Source organism: Sporisorium graminicola, chromosome SGRAM_19 (assembly GCF_005498985.1).
Source record: "Sporisorium graminicola strain CBS 10092 chromosome SGRAM_19, whole genome shotgun sequence".
NCBI lineage: Eukaryota > Fungi > Basidiomycota > Ustilaginomycetes > Ustilaginales > Ustilaginaceae > Sporisorium > Sporisorium graminicola.
In genome coordinates, this window is record NC_043728.1 from 204,868 (window position 1) to 222,958 (window position 18,091).

The 18,091-nt window shown below is 57.0% G+C and overlaps 9 protein-coding genes across 9 annotated transcripts; 4 read left to right on the forward strand and 5 right to left on the reverse strand.

Annotated features, from left to right (window-relative positions):
• Positions 1 to 657: 657 nt before the first annotated feature.
• EX895_003032 (uncharacterized protein) lies at positions 658 to 1,220 on the reverse strand (the record flags this gene model as incomplete). The annotated part of the gene is made up of 2 exons (XM_029883630.1): positions 658 to 1,086; positions 1,170 to 1,220. 2 exons carry the CDS (start codon positions 1,218 to 1,220, stop codon positions 658 to 660), a joined length of 480 nt encoding a protein of 159 aa, XP_029739921.1.
• A 1,330-nt stretch (positions 1,221 to 2,550) lies between these two features.
• On the forward strand, positions 2,551 to 3,919 carry EX895_003033 (uncharacterized protein; the record flags this gene model as incomplete). The annotated part of the gene is made up of 2 exons (XM_029883631.1): positions 2,551 to 2,895; positions 3,545 to 3,919. 2 exons carry the CDS (start codon positions 2,551 to 2,553, stop codon positions 3,917 to 3,919), a joined length of 720 nt encoding a protein of 239 aa, XP_029739922.1.
• A 283-nt stretch (positions 3,920 to 4,202) lies between these two features.
• EX895_003034 (uncharacterized protein) lies at positions 4,203 to 4,883 on the reverse strand (the record flags this gene model as incomplete). The annotated part of the gene is made up of 1 exon (XM_029883632.1): positions 4,203 to 4,883. One exon carries the CDS (start codon positions 4,881 to 4,883, stop codon positions 4,203 to 4,205), a length of 681 nt encoding a protein of 226 aa, XP_029739923.1.
• A 620-nt stretch (positions 4,884 to 5,503) lies between these two features.
• EX895_003035 (uncharacterized protein) lies at positions 5,504 to 6,904 on the forward strand (the record flags this gene model as incomplete). Its single annotated transcript, XM_029883633.1, has 1 exon — positions 5,504 to 6,904. The coding sequence occupies one exon, from the start codon at positions 5,504 to 5,506 to the stop codon at positions 6,902 to 6,904; it is 1,401 nt and encodes a 466-aa protein (XP_029739924.1).
• Positions 6,905 to 7,090: 186 nt separating this feature from the next.
• On the reverse strand, positions 7,091 to 8,776 carry EX895_003036 (uncharacterized protein; the record flags this gene model as incomplete). Its single annotated transcript, XM_029883634.1, has 1 exon — positions 7,091 to 8,776. The coding sequence occupies one exon, from the start codon at positions 8,774 to 8,776 to the stop codon at positions 7,091 to 7,093; it is 1,686 nt and encodes a 561-aa protein (XP_029739925.1).
• A 317-nt stretch (positions 8,777 to 9,093) lies between these two features.
• Positions 9,094 to 10,650, forward strand: EX895_003037 (uncharacterized protein; the record flags this gene model as incomplete). Its single annotated transcript, XM_029883635.1, has 1 exon — positions 9,094 to 10,650. The coding sequence occupies one exon, from the start codon at positions 9,094 to 9,096 to the stop codon at positions 10,648 to 10,650; it is 1,557 nt and encodes a 518-aa protein (XP_029739926.1).
• Positions 10,651 to 11,000: 350 nt separating this feature from the next.
• EX895_003038 (uncharacterized protein) lies at positions 11,001 to 11,663 on the reverse strand (the record flags this gene model as incomplete). The annotated part of the gene is made up of 1 exon (XM_029883636.1): positions 11,001 to 11,663. One exon carries the CDS (start codon positions 11,661 to 11,663, stop codon positions 11,001 to 11,003), a length of 663 nt encoding a protein of 220 aa, XP_029739927.1.
• A 584-nt stretch (positions 11,664 to 12,247) lies between these two features.
• Positions 12,248 to 13,036, forward strand: EX895_003039 (uncharacterized protein; the record flags this gene model as incomplete). Its single annotated transcript, XM_029883637.1, has 1 exon — positions 12,248 to 13,036. The coding sequence occupies one exon, from the start codon at positions 12,248 to 12,250 to the stop codon at positions 13,034 to 13,036; it is 789 nt and encodes a 262-aa protein (XP_029739928.1).
• Positions 13,037 to 13,177: 141 nt separating this feature from the next.
• Positions 13,178 to 17,803, reverse strand: EX895_003040 (uncharacterized protein; the record flags this gene model as incomplete). Its single annotated transcript, XM_029883638.1, has 1 exon — positions 13,178 to 17,803. One exon carries the CDS (start codon positions 17,801 to 17,803, stop codon positions 13,178 to 13,180), a length of 4,626 nt encoding a protein of 1,541 aa, XP_029739929.1.
• Between the last annotated feature and the right edge of the window lie 288 nt (positions 17,804 to 18,091).

Sequence of the window (18,091 nt, forward strand, 5' to 3'; positions counted from 1 at the left end):
TTGAATGGAGTAGTAGAGGTAGAGTGAAGGGGGAGAAAGTGAGACGGATGTCGATAAATCCCGAGGAAGGACGGACTCGCTCGCGAGACAACGACTTTGAAATCAACGAGGTGCGGGGAAGCTGTTGCTGCGTGAATGACTCAAGCCGGAGAAAATGCAGGCCAAGTTAGCACACCCACAGTCTGCAACTCATGCACGAATCTCGAGGCGGCCAAGGGCACTACCGGGCAGACGGCGGACCAAGAACGCAAAAGGCCTCGACTGTTCTTGTCAGAGTCACAAGAGCAGATTTCGACAGGGAGCTGATGAGAAAAGAAAGGCGGGGATGGCGGCACTGGAGCGCACACAGCCCGCGCTCGCACCTACGGCTCGAAATGCTCAACTGAAAGCCGGTCTAAGCGCGAAGCAAAGTCTCTATCGTCTGCCAATCAACGCTTCGCTTTGCAACGTGAAAAAGGTCGGAATCAAAAAAATTATGTGTTAGACCGCTGTTCTTGCTCTCAGCGCATGTTCACCAACTTGTCGGTGCTGCCCACTTTTGACACACCGTCATCTCTCACATGTTTCAGCTTGTGCTCACAAGAAAGATACACAGGAATAGTAATCGTACAGCGGCTTTCTGCACTTGCACAGCTCAATAATTGCTTGGGATGAATATCACGAGTTGATGACATGGCTGCGGGCAGTAGCTTCCTGGTCATCCTCGAGTCGCTGAGGCTCAGTCTGCGGAACAGGTTCGTTTAGCTGGGCCTGGCGAGTCTGGTCGATGCCTCTGGGCTTGGCGTCGAATCCGCCCGGGTTATCGCGCAACGCCTCAAACTTCTTGTCTTCGGGCCCGCCGGTGCCCTCGAATCGGATGCTCGACTCGCCAGTACGCTGGGATCGGTCGTCGCCGCCTTCTTCGGGTGGAATGTTCTGGGGATTGGTGCCTCCACCCGTCTGACCGTTGCGGCCGACGCTGACCGAGGCACCGGGGAATTTTTCGAGACCAGACTCGTTAACGCCCGACTCTTCGGAAGTGACGGTGGTCTTGGGGTTGAACGAGTCCTTGAGACGGCTGTCTGACTTGTTATCGAGGTCACGGAACTGGTACAAACGAAAAGGATAGGCTGGTGTCAGATTTGGTACTTGTGGACGATGCTATTGAGAATGTGGTGTTGAGCACCTACCTGCTCGTCGATGATCTGCTGATCAGACTTTCCTGCGTAAGCTTCCGACATGTTGATTGTTGTTGTCGTTTGGCTGACAATAGATCGTGAGGGGGTAAAGGGTGACCGTATCTTGGAGGACCCCGAGTGAAGAACTTTATATAGCAGAAGGAAGAGTCGGTGCTCACCGAGCGAGGCAACTTCTCCAATCGAGCAATGACGCTTGGCGGTGCACTGCGATGACTTCAGCAGGCAGCTCTTCGTGCAAGCGACCGTGAGCTCATTCCACTGATCTCACGTTCGTCGAATATAATAAGGCTCGCCAATTGCTAAGTGACAGTCGATGGGCCAACCCGAAACAACAGATTGCTGATGAACGAAACGATTGCCACATGAGCCGCCAAGCAGGCATCAGGCGGCAGTGACAGGTGGGTTTTACCGAAAAATGATACAATTGCTCACTCATCAAGGTGAACCTTGACATTCGCTCGGCCAATTGAGAGGCGCAGCCACTGTCTTTCCTTCGCCTTCTGCCAATGCCGCGGCTGTTCTTCATCCGATCGACGTTGCAGAGTGCGAGTCATAACCACAAGCAGCGACCCACGCCGCCGTTGATGTCCACAGGTAAGATCACGAAGACCGCTAGGTCGGTACAGCGCTGCTTGGCAGTTCAGGGTCCAACATAGCGAGAACGGTGACATTTGATGTCAATTTGCGGCTGACTGTTCTCAGACAGAAAAGTCGCCGGGGATGTTCCGCTTTGAATCGGATCGAACAGTTCATTACTTCCCCGATGGGGAACCCTAATGGACTCGTGGAAACTCGGCTCCGGCCACTCTCTCTCTCAAGCGCAAGACGGAACAAACAGGCTCAGAGGCTAATTCCTACCTCCCGCCTGTCCCAAATTCTTTTTTCGTGATCGATTTGAAGCGAAGCTGATTTCAATTTCTTGAATTCATTTGAGGCTGCTGCCTGCGACCCCCCAATAGAAGCCACCCGCTCGCTGATTTCAACTTTCGAGTCAATTTCAGCATCGTTCAAGGCAGGCCGCAATTCCAATCCGTCCGAGACTCACAACTCATTAGCAGAGCGCACGTTGAGCAGGTCCGGAATATCCAAACTGGAGCCACAGAGAGCGGTCTACAAAGAAAGCGGTGTGCAAGCACGCTCCAACACTCCGAAGAAGGGAGAGCGAGCCTAAGTGTCCGTTTGTGTGTGTGTTCTTCCAGAGCCCGTCAATTCGCCAATCCATCTCTCTTCTGGCTTGGGCTGGATGTTTGCTTTGCCTGCCAATCGCAGAATTTCGGTCGTCGCCATCATTCGAGGTTTCTTTGCTCGTCATCATCTCTTCGTCCACCATCCCCTCTTCCCCTCTTCTCATCCTCGTCATCCCTATCTCAACATGTCGTTCCGTGTCGCTGCCCGCAGGGTCCCCACTCTCGCCCTTGCGCGTCCCACCGTGGCACCCCGTGCTGCCACCTCGGTCGCCGCCATCCGACTTTACAGCGACAAGCCTTCGCCCGAGGCACGCGCCAGCTCCATCATTGACTCGTTGCCCGGCAACTCGCTTGTCAGCAAGACCGGCTGGGTTACCCTGGGAACCGGTCTCACTGCCGTCGCTATCAGCAAGGAGATCTACGTCGCCAACGAGGAGACCGTCATCCTCGTCGGTTCGCTCATCTTTGCCGTTCTTGTTGGCCGAGCCATCACCGGCCCTTACAAGGAGTGGGCTGACTCCCAGATTGAGGTAAGAATTCTACCGACATTAAACAAAACAACAGCAGCAGCACCCACAGCAACAGCAACAGCAACAGCAAAAGCAGCAGGTTAAGGCGGAGAAGCAGGATAGAATGCAAAGCAATATCTTCCGCAACAGGAACTAGCTGAAGTCGACTCCAATACCTCCAGGACTTTTGCAAGGATATGCCACATCTCTTTCCATCTTTATTGGTCGGGCGGCGCAGATTGCACCACCAACATATCGATCGCAGCCGCGACTGCTGGACTTACCTTGCTGTTACACCTCGACATTTTCAGCCAACTCCGACGTGCCGGCCTAGCATCTCCACGCTGCAATCTCAGCGTCGACTCTACAGCTCATACTTGGCCCGACTAGGCTAGTCTGTCCCTTGCGATACTGCGGCGCCATATTCCGACCACCTACTCCTTTGAATCCAGCATCAACGAATGGAACGGACCTTCCGACAAGACTGGCAGATTGCTCAATCCTTCCTTTCAGTAAGGCCAATCAGCCGTCCGTAACACTCGCCAACTCGACACGGCCACACTGCTCGCTGCTGCTGCTGTTGCAAATACTGCCTTGACTTCCGCTGTACAAGTTCAACCACTGACCCCCGGCCCGTTGCCCCCTTCTCCCTCCTCACTCCGACCAACAGAAAATTTCCAAGATCCTCAACGGCGCCCGCGCCAAGCACACCGAGGCCGTGCAGGCACGTATTGACTCGGTAGAGTCGCAGAAGGACGTCGTCGGACTCACCCAAGCCCTGTACTCTGTTGCCAAGGAAACGGCGCAGACGGAGAAGGAGGTGTTTGAGCTGCGACAGAAGACGGCGCTTGCCAGCGAGGTCAAGTCGGTGCTCGACTCGTGGGTGCGTTTCGAGGCGAGCGAGCGCGAGCAGGAGCAGCGCGAGCTTGCTGCCAGTGTCATCAAGAAGGTCCAGGACTCGCTCAACGACGAGAAGCTGCAGAAGCAGATCTTGGACAACGCTGTTGCCGAGATCGAGAGCCTCGTCAAGTCGAAGGCCATCTAAAGTAAACAACAGGCAGGCAGAGTGGCTTTGGCTGCCGGGTGGACGGTTTGACTTTCGTTTGAATTGTCTTGCCCGGCGGGTAGATGGCATATCGTTGCCAGTAGTGTAGTTGGGGAGCGCATGTAGACGTATGTTCGCCCCTTCATGGCTTCGTAATATAAGCAACAAGCAAGTCTTGTCGAGATCGAGCGTGAGTTTGCAGCAAGAGATTGAGATTGTGCGAGGTGATAAAAGTACATGGATAAGTGTGCATTGAAAGGCAGCGCAGTCAGATTTGGTCCCTCTAGTTGCTCTTCAGGCTGAGATTGGCCGTCTGCTCTTCGACCGTCACTGCATCCGTAGAAGGCTTTGGAGGCAACGGCTCGGCAGGCTGCAACGTCGAACCCTCGGGACCTTCGATCATGCGTTCGAGCAGGAACTTGACCACACTCTCCTGCTCCCTCATTTGTGCCTCGCTCATAGGACCGCGACCTGCGCTGTTCCTTACATCCCACAGCTTCCTTTCCGAGCCATCGTCCGCCTTTGGCTCGCTGTCTTCCGCGTCGTGTGTTGATGCGGACGCCGGTGTCTTGGGGTGGAAGATGAGGTTGAGCTTCTTCGCTTCTTCCGGATTCTGGACTTCGAGCTTCTCAATGTGCGCCACGAGCGCTTTGACTACCTCGAGGTGTCCGTTGAGCCCTGCCCAGTGGAGCGGTGTGTTGCCGGAGATGTTCTGCGCCAGAGAGAGCGGCAGGTTGGTGTACGGCAGGAGGTACTCAACTACTTCGAGGTGGCCGTTGGCGGAAGCGTAGTGCAGCAGCGTGTTGTCGTCTTCGTTCTTGATGCTTCCCAGCAGATCGGTAGCGTTGGTGGGAGTGATCAGGGGCGAGAGGGTGGATTCGAGGTCTTCCAGATCTCCGTATCGAGCCGAGAGGAGGAGCTCGTCGATCTGGTCGCTTGTCAGCGAGGCGGCTTTGTCCGACATTGTGATGGGATGCGATTCTTTGCTGAAGCTTAACCACTTGGAGAGGTGGCCAGTGAGTCCTTTGAGAAGTAGACGTGATGGTTGTCGTTGATGTCGATGTGCGCTGTTGTCGAGCCACATTGGAGCAGTTGAGTCTCGCTCAAGCTTTGACGTTTCTTCCCAAATCTGCTGCCTCTTTTGAACTTGGCTACCCTCTTTTTCCAATTGTCGAGCCACATTGGAGCAGTTGAGTCTCGCTCAAGCTTTGACGTTTCTTCCCAAATCTGCTGCCTCTTTTGAACTTGGCTACCCTCTTTTTCCAAAACGATTTTTCTTTTTCTCGGCAGACGGGTTTTGGTTGCTGCTGCTGCTGCAGTGTCGAAATTTTTAGATTTTGCGCCAATTTTTCTTCTTCTGCTACAATTCGACTGCGAGAGCCCATTGTCCGTCAGGGTCTTCCTTCTAGGCAACTCTCAACTCTTCTTCTCTCAGTCACCACCACGGCCATTGCGATACCATCGGAAGCTTCCGACCCTCTTGTCGCTTCAGTCAGCACAGCGGATACGCCGACCCATACCCAAGCAGTCCAGTCGACTCAGCCATCCACTCGAGGGCATTCCAGCGCCACACCCACAGCCACAATGGCACCCACACGCACCAAGGCATCAGCCATTGGCCAACCCGCTCAGCCCAACCAGTCGTCGCGCAAGGGCAAAAAGGCGTGGCGTAAGAACGTCGACCTCACCACCACCGAAACATTCCTGGAAGAGCAGTCTGACCCTCTCCGTCAAACTGCTTCTGACGTGCTCTTCGTGGATGACCGTTCCGGCCAAGAAACGCTCACCGCCAAACAGGCACGAACCAAGCGACCGTTGAAAAGCCTCGAGATCTTGCAGAACAGCTACGGACATGCTGCACTCGAGCCGGCTCGCAGACAGTCGTCGTCGAAGGCTGGAGGGGTGGATAAGAAGCTGGAGCAGCGTCTGCGCAAGATGGTAGGGCGCCAAAAGGTTTCAACGAAAGGCGATGCTTCCGCGATCGTGGATCACAGCGCTGAAGTGGTCAACAAGAACCTGGGCGAAGTGTACGATGTTTGGAACTCCTCTTCGAGCGACGCAAAGGGGAAGTCCAAAGCAGCAGCAACCAGCAGCACGGACAACGACTGGATCCCCGCCACTGTCGCGAAACCCTTGGTCAACCTGCCCAAGACACTGCGTCGGGCCGATCACGACGTCGCGTCCAGTCTGCCTGCCATTGACCTGCCCCACCCAGGCTCGTCGTACAACCCGGACCTCGAGTCGCACGAAGCGCTCATCAATGAAGCATACGAGATCGAGAAGCGGCTCGAGGAGAACGAGCAGATGGACAAGACCGAGCGCGAGCAGTGGCAGGCGAAGCTCGCCATCGTCGCACGCGAGGCTGAGCTGCGTCTGCAGAAGGACGATGATCTGAGGCGATACCGCGGCATGGACGTTGATGTTCCCGGTCTCGCCTCCCACGACGAACAAGACGATGCCGCCGAAGACGAGGAGGAGAAGGAGGAGGAGGAGGAGGGCGACGAGGAGGATGAGGAAGAAGGAGGAAGCGCTGGACCCAAACGCAAGACGCGTGCCCAACGAGCGCGCGCTAAGCGCGCACGCCTGCAACAAGCCGAAGCCGCCCGCCGCAAGCAAGCCCGTATCGACGCCGCCGCGATCCTCCAGCTGCCTGCGCTCAAACGTCGTACCGCACGCCTCGCCCTGGCGCGCCAACAGGCCTCCGCGCTGCGCCGCGAACAAAAGCAATCCCTTCTCGCCAAACAAGGCCTCTCCGGCATCAAGGTCGGCAAACACACGGTGCCGCAGCAGAGCATCGACGTGCAGACCGGCGACGAACTCTCCGAGAGCCTGAGGACGCTTCGTCCCGAAGGCAACCTGTTCCGCGACCGCTACGTCAAGCTGCAGACCAGGGGTAAGGTCGAACCGCGTGTGAGGCAGGAGAGGACCAGGAGGGTGAAGAAGACAAAGGCGTACGAGACGCACGACTATAAGAAGTTCCAGTAGTCGTGCCTGCTCTTGTGTTTCGATTCCGTGTCTCGCTTGCTTTCAACTCATTGTTTTACTTTCGTATCGGGGCAGCGTTTGCCATTCATTCCGTTGTGCGCAACGTCTCGTCCTGTGATTCTTAAAACGCTGAGGAAATCGTATCATTGCAAGATGAGTGAGAAAATACATGCCCACGCTCTCTTCTCAAGCTTCATCAACTCCCGCAGCAGTCTCCGCAACAGCTTCGCCCTCCGCAGGGACTACCGCGTCCGGAGCAGCCTCTGCAACAGCGGCAACCACCTGCTCGGCTGTCTCTGCATCCAATGCAGAGATCTCGGCGGCTGCAGCGTCAGTGGCAGACTCCAGAGGCGGTACCGCACTTTCCGGTTCAGCGACGGGCTGGTCGAGCATGGCCACGTCGTCGAGGGTTTCGGGTTGCGATGCGACGGCTTCAACTGCTGCGCTGGCGGCATCGGTGGCTTCAGTGGCTTCAGCGGCGGCGAATTCAGCAGCTGGCTCGGTTGTGGCGAGATCTGTATCGGTCGTGTTTGCATCAGTGGTAGGCGCTGCTTCTGCGACGGCCTCGGCCTCGGCGGAGATCGGTTCCTCGATGGGGGCAGCAGCGGCGGCGACATCAGTGGAGGATGCTTCGGCTGGAAGCTCTGCTGGAGCGAGAACAGGAGCAGTGGGTGGCTCCTCAGCGGCAGCTACTGGTGCCTCGACCTCCGAGGCGCTTGCCTGATCAGCGCTAGCTGTAGCTGGCTCCGCTGCGACCGCAGCAGGTACGGCGGCAGATGCGCTCGGTGCACCCTCAGCAGCTGAGGCGTCGGCGGATGTAGCAGCTGCAGGAGGTGTCGACGTCTCTGGTGCTGCAGGAGCCGGTACTGGTGCTGGTGCAGGTGCCGCAGCAACTTCAGGTTTGACGGGCGTGACACCAAGGTCAATGTTGAGTTTCTCGATGGCCTCCTTCTCGGCTTGTCTGCGCTCCGCCTCTTTGGCTGCAATCTCCTGAGCTGCATCGGTACTGGAAGCTGGCTCCATCTGCTCATCCGCAGCATCAGCGGCACCAGTCGACTCTGGCGCAGGCTTGGGAGGTCTCAGTTCCTCGGGCGTCTCGGCACGCACATATCCAACACCCAAAATCTTGCCCCTCGACGCGTTCTCGCTCCAAGCTGGCACGTCGACCTGCTCTTCAGCACTGCTTGCAGCCTTCCTCGCGTCACTGGCGCTCGCCGTCTCTTGCAACTGCTTCAACTTGAGCGAGTGTTCCTCACCCAAGGTTTCCAACTCCTGCTGAATCGACTGTGCTTTCGCCTGAAGATCCTCGGCCTTGACTTGTGCATACGGCGACGGAGCCGGAGTGAGCGTGTCGATCCTTCTTGCGTCAAACACCATGCTCAGTAGTTCGTGGTTCTTTGCGTATCTAGCGACGGCGATGTCTCTAGGAGTCAATCGATCCAGATCGTCAAAGATGGATTCGGGCATCTCGTCGGCAATGGTAGGCGGCAGGTTGAGACCGAGAAAAGGCGGCATTGGTGGCCGACCCGGGAAGCCATGAGGACCAGCGGGATGCTGCTGCTGCAGCTGCTGCTGTGGATGCGGGTGGTGAGGGTTGTGCATCGATGGACGGCGGGCCAAGTGTTGCTGTTGCGGATGAGGGAGGTGCTGCTGGTGCGGATATTGCGCGGTGAGCTTACGCTTGCGGCCTCGGGTGGAAGCAGGAGTGGGCGAGTCCATATAGTGCTGCTGCTGAGGAGGGATGAACTGCTGAGCATGTGGATGAGGACGGTTCGCCATGCCAGGAGAAGGAGACGAGGATGCGCCCATCCCTGGGTGACCTGGATGTCCCGGGTGACCAGCACCCAGACCGTGAGGCGGTGGCATATTCATGTTGTTCGAACGGTGTTACGGGAAAAGATGGTGGTAACGGTAGCGATGGCAAAGGTGATGGTCGTGTTGAAACGAGCGGTTCCAACTCGACGCGACTTGAGAACTCGACTGGATTGCTTTGCGTTTTCTAGTGAATGTTACATCGTCATCTATGATTTATAAGCGCAATTTTTCGACTCCACATTTCTCAGCAAGAAGTGCGCTTCGGCCATGCCTCGACTGAGCTTCCTTCTGCCTCGTCCTCACCACCATCACAGCTTCGATCAGCGCGTTCAGCTGGCAAGCGGATCACAGTCGGCGACCAGCTCCCAGACTCAATGCCGCCACGTATAGCCGACGACGAATATATCGACGATGGTGCCGACGCCTATGATGCGGAAGACTTCCTCGACGACGATGACAGCGGGGACGAGTATCGTTCAGCCCCGTCATTACCCAAGCTGGGCACATTGCGTGGGGCTTCATCCCGCTCCTCGGCAACAGTAAGTGCTTCGAATGGCAGAGGGGCAAGAACCGCCGCTGGGGCTGCTTCTGCTTCGACTAGTGCTGCTGCTGCTCGAGCTAAAGCAGCGGCCAACGCCAAATCCAAGCAAAAGGATCAGGGATACTCGTGGGAAGCCACCTACAAGCGATCATGGGATGCTGTGGCCGAGGACGATTCCGGCTCGCTCGAAAGCGCCGTGCGCTCCATGATCGAAGGCTCCAAGCGTCGACGTGTACTCAAAGACGTAGCTCCCGTCCAACGCGGCATCATCCGTCACCTCGTCCTCCTCATCGACCTCTCGGCAAGCATGCTGGAGAAGGATATGCGACCCAACCGATTCGACGTGACGTTGCAATATGCACGCGAGTTCGTCGGCGAGTACTTCGACCAAAATCCCATCGGGCAGCTATCTATCATCGGCACGCGCCAGGGTATCGCCGAGAGACTCGCAATGATGGGAGGCAACACAGTAGATCACACGGCATCACTCACCAACAAGCGTCGACTCGAACCTCGCGGTGAGCCGTCGCTGCAGAACGCACTCGAGATGGCCCGCAGCAGTCTGGTGCACCTGCCAGCAAGCAACTCGCGAGAGATACTGGCCATTTTTGGCAGCTTGACCACGTGCGATCCAGGCAACATCCACGATACGATCGGCACGTTGGTCAAGGATAACATCCGCGTGTCGATTGTGCATCTCGCTGCCGAAGTCAAGGTGTTCAAGGACGTGTGTACACGTACGGGCGGCACTTTCAGTGTGGCGCTCAACGAGGGGCATTTCCACGATTCGCTGTTTGAGTTGGTACCACCGCCGGCTGTCGAGGGGCCGAGACGGACCCGAAAGCGACGCGTCGGAGGTGCTGCGAATGGGACTACCAATGGAACAGCGCAAGGCGAGGACGAGGAGGACGATGAAGTGCAGAACGGTGTTGATTTACTGCAGATGGCGTTCCCACTGCGACTGCCCGCGCACGCCGCCCCAACATTGTGCGCCTGTCACTCGCGCTCGCGCGGCAGCGGCTACCTCTGCCCACGGTGCGGCGTCAAAGTATGCGACGTCCCCACCGACTGCCCCGTCTGCGGCATCACAATCGTCATGTCGACGCACCTTGCGCGGTCGTACCACCACCTGTTCCCCGTGCCCAACTGGAAAGCTGTACCGTGGTCCGAGGTCAGCACCACGTCCATGAACGCGTGCTTCTCGTGCAACTTGCCGTTCCCATCGCTGCAGGAGGGGAAAGAGCGCAGTGCAGCGGCAAACAAGGCTCTGGAAGAGGCGGGGTTGTCGGCCAGTTCTCGATACAAGTGTACGAGGTGCGCCAAGGACTTCTGCCTGGAGTGTGATGCGTTTGTTCACGAGCAGTTGCATGTATGTCCTGGATGTTGTTGAGAGGGGGCCAAAAGAGCAGGTGAAACAAACCAAACATTACATGACGATCGATGGTGTTGAAAGGGCAGAGGTGTTGATGTGTGTGAGTGAGAGCTGTTGAGCCGACCAAGACCGCACCCTGATATCACTTGAATGCTCGCCTTCACAGCGGTAGCATCAACGTGATCCCTTGCAGCGCCGGGACTCACGCCTGCCGCCTTCCTGGCACGGAGCGATGCAGTAATGACTTGGAAGTAGGATGTCAAGTAAAAGTACAAAGAGTTGCCGCTTGCCGGCACGGAGAGTACGCGGTGACCACCGTTTCGAAGGTGCTTTGGGTTTCGGAGAAAGGATTCAGTTGCTGTGGAACTCTACGCCGCACGCAATGCCTCGCCAGGCTCCTTATTCTCACCCTGCGCCACACCCTCGCTCGGCAGCTCATCGACAAAGTCCGGCAGCTCCTGGTTCGTCTGCAGATAGCTCGGCACAGCATCGCCCTCCTCCTCGCCCCAGCCATCCGCCTCGAGCGCATCGAGCTCTGCCTGCAAATCCTCCTCGTCCACCTCGTCCGGCACACCGTAGCTCCTGCCCAATGTCTCCTGGACCTCATTCGCGGCCTCAATCAGGTCCTCCATCTCGTCCTGCATGCTCTCGATCTTATCGAGGTCGATCTTGCCGTAGGTCTTCTTCATCTCCTTGTTAGCGGTCTGCATGGCGTCGAAGGTGGCCATGGTGTTGCGCAGATTTTCGGTGGTCATGGTGGCCTGTTCCATGTTGTAGCTTTGTTGCTGCAGCTGGGCGAGCTGATTCTCGTAGAGGCGTTTCTGTTTGAGCACACGGAGGGCGCGTTGTTGTATCGCGCTCTTTCCGGGGCCGTCGCGCATCTTGCGCATCTGATCGCGATAGCGTGTGAGTTCCGAGTCGAGCTTGCGGATCTTGACCTCGACCGAGTCGGCGCGCGTCTCGGTGGACGCGATGGCGTCCGTGAGCGATGGTTTGGGTTTTGCTGCTTTGCTGCCGAACAGACGATTCATGATGATGAGATGAACGATGGTTTTGGTGGTGGTGGTGGTGGTGTTGGTGGTAGCCAGAGAGTGGACGACGATGTAAGGCAAGTGATAGTAAAAGTCAGGGTCCACTTCGGCACCAAACGCTGAGTAGCAGCAGCAGCAGCAGCAGCAGCAGCAGCAACACTGTGTCCTGTGCACAGCCTACAGGATAGCAGAGCACTTCGCGAGTGTGTGTGGAGGCAGCGCAGTCTGTATACAGATCCGAAGGCTGCTGGATTACAACCCCACTTGGAATATGTGAAATTCAGCGTAGGATTCGCGCTTTCCGCTTTCCGCCTACCGCCTTCTCTCTCTCTGCACAGACACACTTGGAGCGTAATCCCGTCATCTTTACGAGTTGCTCCTCGTCAATCATCACCTTCATCTCACCAATCCACGCAGACCTACAAACTCACCCCCACCTGAGCAACCTCAGATCCAGCGACGCTATCAACCTCGAACGTTGTTTCTCCGCGAACGAATTGTCATCAGCACTAGCACTACCGATTCACTAGAGCCTGTCTAGCACTCACCACCACACGATACCCTCTCAATAATCACCGCCAACGATGTCGTGGGGAGGCTTCAAGAAATCGATAAATCGAGCGGGAACGACGCTGATGCAAAAGACCGGCCAGGTCGAGCGCACCGTCGATTCCGAGTTCAACTCGACCGAGGAGCAGTACCGCACGCTGGAACGCGAGGTGACTTCCTTGCAAAAGGAGGCCAAAGCCTACCTGGACGCCATCCGCTCGCTCGCCTCCTCGCAAGCCCGGATCGCCGAAGCTGTCGATGGTTTCTACACGGACAGCTCCGACGCCGCCATGTCTGCCAATGCCTATCGCCGCGCCGTCGACGAGCTCGACACCAAAACCGCCAAGGAGATCGACGCCCCCTACCGCGCCACCGTCCTCGAACCCATCGGCAAATTCGTCTCGTACTTTCCCGAAATCAACAAGATCCTTGAAAAACGCAACCGTAAACTCGTCGACTACGACGCCGCCCGCTCCAAGCACCGCAAGCTCGTTGACAAACCCTCAGACGACCCCACAAAACTCCCCAAGGCCGAAAAGGAACTCGACGACGCAAAACTCGTCTTCGAAGCCCTCGACGACCAGATCAAGTCTGAATTGCCTCAGCTTGTGGATTTGAGAGTACCCTATTTGGATCCTAGCTTCGAGGCCATGGTCAGGATCCAGGCCAAGTTTGCAGAAGACGGGTACGAAAAGTTGGGAGGTGTGCAGCGCTTTTTCGCCGATGGCGTCAGGGACGACTATGCGGACGGCCAGCTGGACAGCCAGGTCGAGGCGGTACTCCAGGAGATGCGGGAGCTGTCCATCTGCGGCATTGGCCAGTAGCCTTGTTTTGCTCAATTTTGTGTTTGCAATTCACTTGTTAACCCACGGAGGACCAGCTTGTACGGGCCACCTGGTGCTAAGTTAAGTTACTGTACAACGACGTGGCCGAATGAGACGTTTGAAACTGTTACAGAGATGCGCTTATGGCTCGGACTCGCCCAACGTGCCTACCACATGCTTGCAGCAGATGCGCCCAATCTGCGCGCACTCCTTGCGCACCGCCTCCTGCGCCGCCTGCTCCTCCTGATCCGCCTCACCGCTTAACCGGCCCCCCATAATCTCGTCCATGCTCATCAGACTCTCCAACCTGGCCTCCAACCGCTTGTTCAGCCGATCCACCTGTCTTTGCAACAGCATCCGGCTCTCGGCCCTCGACAGCACGCCGAGGGCCCGCTCGTCTTTCAGGAGGTGCTGCTTGACCCCGGCCCACTTGGGCGCGGTATCCAAAAGTTCCAACCACCGCTCGCTCGACGCGACGCCCGTCGTGCGCAACGACTCGATGGCAGCCTCGTTCAGACACCTTTTGACGCGGAACAGCATCTGCGTCAGCATCAGCACCTCCGTTGCCACCGCCCGCACGCGCAGCACCTTGCTGTACCGCTCTGCCGCTTTCACGCACCTCGGAAGCTGTCCCGAACTGCGTTCCGCCTCGACCTCGCGCTTGTACGTGTCTGCGACGAAGTTGATCACATGCAGCACGTCGGCCTCGCTGAAATGCCTGAGGTGCCGCACCAACTCGTCCGACGCCGGCGAGCCGATCACATGCTCGGCGAACGAGAGACAGTCGGCTGCAAGCCCGGAGAACACGCGATCCGTCGCATCCTTCACCATTGCCGCTTGTCGCACGTTGTCCGAGATCGCCTGCTGCTGTTGCTGTCCTTGCACCATACCAGGCGCACGTTGCTGTTGCATGTTCGGTTGAAACGCCGGTTGCTGCGGCGGTGGAAAAGGACGCACAGCACTGGTTGGCATCGCTGGAGAATGCTGGGCAGCATAGCCGGGTGCCGTTGCGGCCGTGCGTGCCAAGTGTGCACCTTGAAACTGCGAGCCAACTTGCGTCAGCGCCTGAGGCGGCGCTGCTACCACTGGGTGAGCGGCAACGACCTGCTCCGATGGCCCACTGATGTACGATGCCATCGTCGCCTGAGTATTCGCCTGCTGTGGCTGTACTATCGTGGATGGGACTACTGCACGCGACTGTGCTGTAGCCTGAGCGAGCAGCGGCCAATTCCGTGTAGCGGATGCTCGAGAATTTGCGTCCGGCACTCCCAGAAGCTTCGGGCCGCTGCTGTTTTCAGCCGCTTGGACATCTGCGAACCTAAATTCCGGCTTCGTATCGGTCGGCTGCGGCAGTCCTCGCGAAGCAAAGTACTTCGTCTTTTCCTTGTTCCAGCAGTGCAGCATGTGCGGGATGCGCGGAAACTCCATGAGCGCTCGCGTCAGGACTCGTTCCGGCACTTTTCTCGCCAGATGCTGGACAGAGCGCGTATTTGAGACTTTGTCCGTCAGCTCGTGCACGGAGAGATGCATGTGCTTGTGTGCATTCTTATGGAAGATCGAAGGTCCCAGCTCTTTCAGGCAGGTCCACGGGATCAGCTTGGCTGGATCCTGCCAATGCTCGACCAAATCTTGGATAATTTTGCGTGTACCAGAACCTGCGCGTAGCGGCTTGTACTTCTGAATGGTCCGGTACGACGACCTGCGACCCGTGACGTCGGAGAGATCCTTGAGCATCGACTTCATCCTGTCATCAATGGTCTTCTTGGGCCGAGCACCTTTCGTGCTGTCCGAAGTGGCCTGAGTGCTTGCTCTCTCCATATTGTGTCTTGGTTCAGCTACTGCTGCTGCGTGGATTACAAGTGCATCTGGTTCGTTGCCACTTCCAGGATTGTGTGCTGAATCATCTTCCTGCGCAATAATGGGCTCGACAGAGGCTTCAGAAGTCTGATCAACTCGGGTCGAATCATCTTCTGCTGCTGTAGAGGCTGGTTTAAGAGAAGGCACCGCTGCGGTGGCAGCTGAAAGAGGTAAAGCACGCATTTCCGCATGAGGCGCATTAGCTTCGAATGCTTGCGAAGGCTCTGACGTGGCCGCTTGAGCTTCAGCAGCTGCTTCTGCGGTGTTTGATCGCGAAGGCAAAAGAGGTGTCGCCACTGTTCTAGCCTCAGATGCGGCAGCAGCAAGAGAGCTGCCATCGGATGCAGGATCCTGATGTGACGAATCTGCATCATCGTTATCCACTTGCGTCGGGGAGTCGGCTGCAGCCACGATACCAAGAGGTGGGACGGCCTCGTCGCTAGCTACGGCAGGGTGCGCCTTGCTTTCTACAGCAAGCGCTTGCTCCACAGCTTCGTCTGCAGTAGCCACTGTATCTGCCATGGGATGCGCAGGAAGGCCCAATTCGTCTGTGATGCAATCGTTCGTGTGTCCGGTAGGGGCAGGTGCTTCGCTCGAGTCTCCAGCCTGGTTCAGGGTGCCGTCGGTCCCGACCATCTCGTCGTTCGCATCTGCAGTGGTTGGCTGTTGCCCGGTCCCGCCTTGCGTTTGACAACCATGAGGTGCATCGCCGTTCGGATGGTCGACATACCTGGGATCATCTTCATAGGGTTTTTGAGCTTCTACTCCTCCCTCCTCAGCATTCGCTTCTTGCTCGAAAGCTCCAGTCGGAGGAGTTCCTAGTACACCATCATCAGTGACAACTGAAGTCTCCCCCTCGGGCGCCACTTGTTCGGCTTCTCGTGCCTGAGGGTTTGTATTGGACTCATTCTGCTCGTCAACAACTTCGTCGAGCTCATCTGCCAGCTCGTCTTCCCCCTCCTCATCCAAGTTTGATTCTTGAGACGGCTGATGCTGCTGTCGCTCTTTCGACTCTTGCTCGCGTCGATCCTCGTCGTCCTCGAATTGCGAAAACTCCTCTTGTCCGTCTTGCTGTTGCTTAGATCGCTGGCGCTGCTCCTCTCCATCTACAGAATGTCTGAGCTGATCAAGAATCTGATGCTCTTGAGGTTCAGCTTCTAGCTGACCGAGCCCAGCAGCTCCGAAGCATTCATTCCCCTCTTCCACCTCCTCTTCTGGCTGTTCAGGTGGTGTTCCGAATACTTGCAGTGAGCTTGCCGACTCGAAGGCAGAATCGTGACTAGCATCTGCGATGACAGGACCAACTTCAAACACTTGGCCCGGAGCTGTTTCAGATTCATTGTGCGGGTCGATGTCCATGGGCTCTGCGTCGGCACCAGCAGAATTCGGGCTAGATTCTCTTGCGGCTTGGTCGAAGACATGATCAGATGCTCGGATTGCAGGATGGCTGCTCGTACCGTCCGGCGCTTCGTCCAGCACAGTTTCTTCAACAGCAGGTCGAGAAGGCGATGACGGGACCGCGACCACGATTGGGTTTTGCGCCGCTTCCGTCTGATTAGATGCATTTGCCGAGGCAACCGTGTCTGTCCCGGCATTTGCCGCGATTCTTTCGGTCACTGTTGGATCGAGCACGGAGGTGCCATCGTTGCTCTGGGCTTGAGCATCGCTCCAATCGCGCTTCAGATATTGAATGTAGGCGGCCAATGCTGGCCCGAAGCGCTTTAAGAGGCGGGCCGGCAGAGTCGGCATGACCTCGCGAAGGTATCCAACGGTGAGCTCTTGCCCCAAATCGGCGAGCTGCTGCTGGAATTGTTCGACTTTGGGACGATCCGGATGATAGGGGCTGATCATATCGGCATAGTCGCGCACGATGCCATCAATGTGACACGCCAATGACGTTCCTTGGATGAACGCATCGTAGGCGGTCTGTTTAAGCGCCTCGATATCCTCCGGTGTTAGTTTGGTTGGACCCGTTGAGGCCGCGGAACTGGGTGCACGGGAGGCACGGCGTTGCGGCGAAGTGCGACTCGACGGGCCAGATTCGGAGAGAGATCCGTCGGTGTCTGCAAAAAGCCGGGCGGGTACTGGCGACGATCGACCCGCGGAAGAAGCTCTGATGGCGGAGCGTCGATGTGCCTCAAACTGTGTTGGCTGGGATGACTTGAGTCCGCGATGAGAAGAAGGCGATGCTTTGGCATTCAGTACTGGGGCTTGATCTCCGTGTGAGCGAGGTGCAGCTGGACCACTCACGCCAAGGATCTCGAAACCATCGTCCGAGCTGTCCTCATCCGATGCTCCTGCTGCCGGCTGCCGATGCGAGGAGGTAGTGACTTTTGCGCTCCTTTTAGGGTTGGGCTGTGAGGATGGCGAAGTTCCTTTGCGTTTCAAGAGCTTCGACGTAGTGGCGTGCGCTGCGGCATTGAAAGATCTTGAAGGTGCAGGGGAAGGCGGGGGCGGTCGATTAGGAGTTGTGCTTGACGGCTTTATGGGCGTTTGATCTTGACGAGATGACGACGGCGATGCGCGGCTGGTCGAGGCGAGAGGTTGTGAGGAGGAGGTAATTGTCCGTTCTGTGGTAGTCGATTTACTTTGGCTTGAAGACGCTGCGGCTCGGATTCTCGAGCTTGGCTTGGGATCGTGAGCGAACACGGGCTTGCTCCCATCTCCTCTGTAGAGGTTCTCCCAGCCTCTCACCTGGTAAGCCTCGTCCTCCCTCCGCTTGCGACGACGAGCTCTGCGTGCTGCAGCTTCTTCGTCTTCCCCTTGCTGTTTAGAGGTTGCAGTGAGTCTATTCGAAGACGAAGATGGATTTGCGTCATTTGAGCGATGAGAGCTCGTCGACAATCTCGCGCTGTTGGTATCTGAAGAGGCCCTGGAGCTCGTAGACTGTGATGTGGATGGGTGCGGCATTATATGATGCGCTGGGTCGCGTAGCCACAGTGTTGGTATCACTGACTCAAACGGCTAGAAGAGAGCAGTGATGGATCATGCTGACACTCAAGCTCGAGGAGTGCGGAGCAGAAGCGAGCTGGTGGTGATTAGGTGAAGACTGTACTATCGAGTTTATATGCGGCGGAAGCGTCTCCTTGGAAGCGGCCCCTTTATGGGCGAGGACGAGGTGGGGGGTGCGACGCAGAAGACCAGCGCTTCAAGAGGTAGCTGAGTGCTCAGGACATTGCTGCCGTTGATGGGGTATTT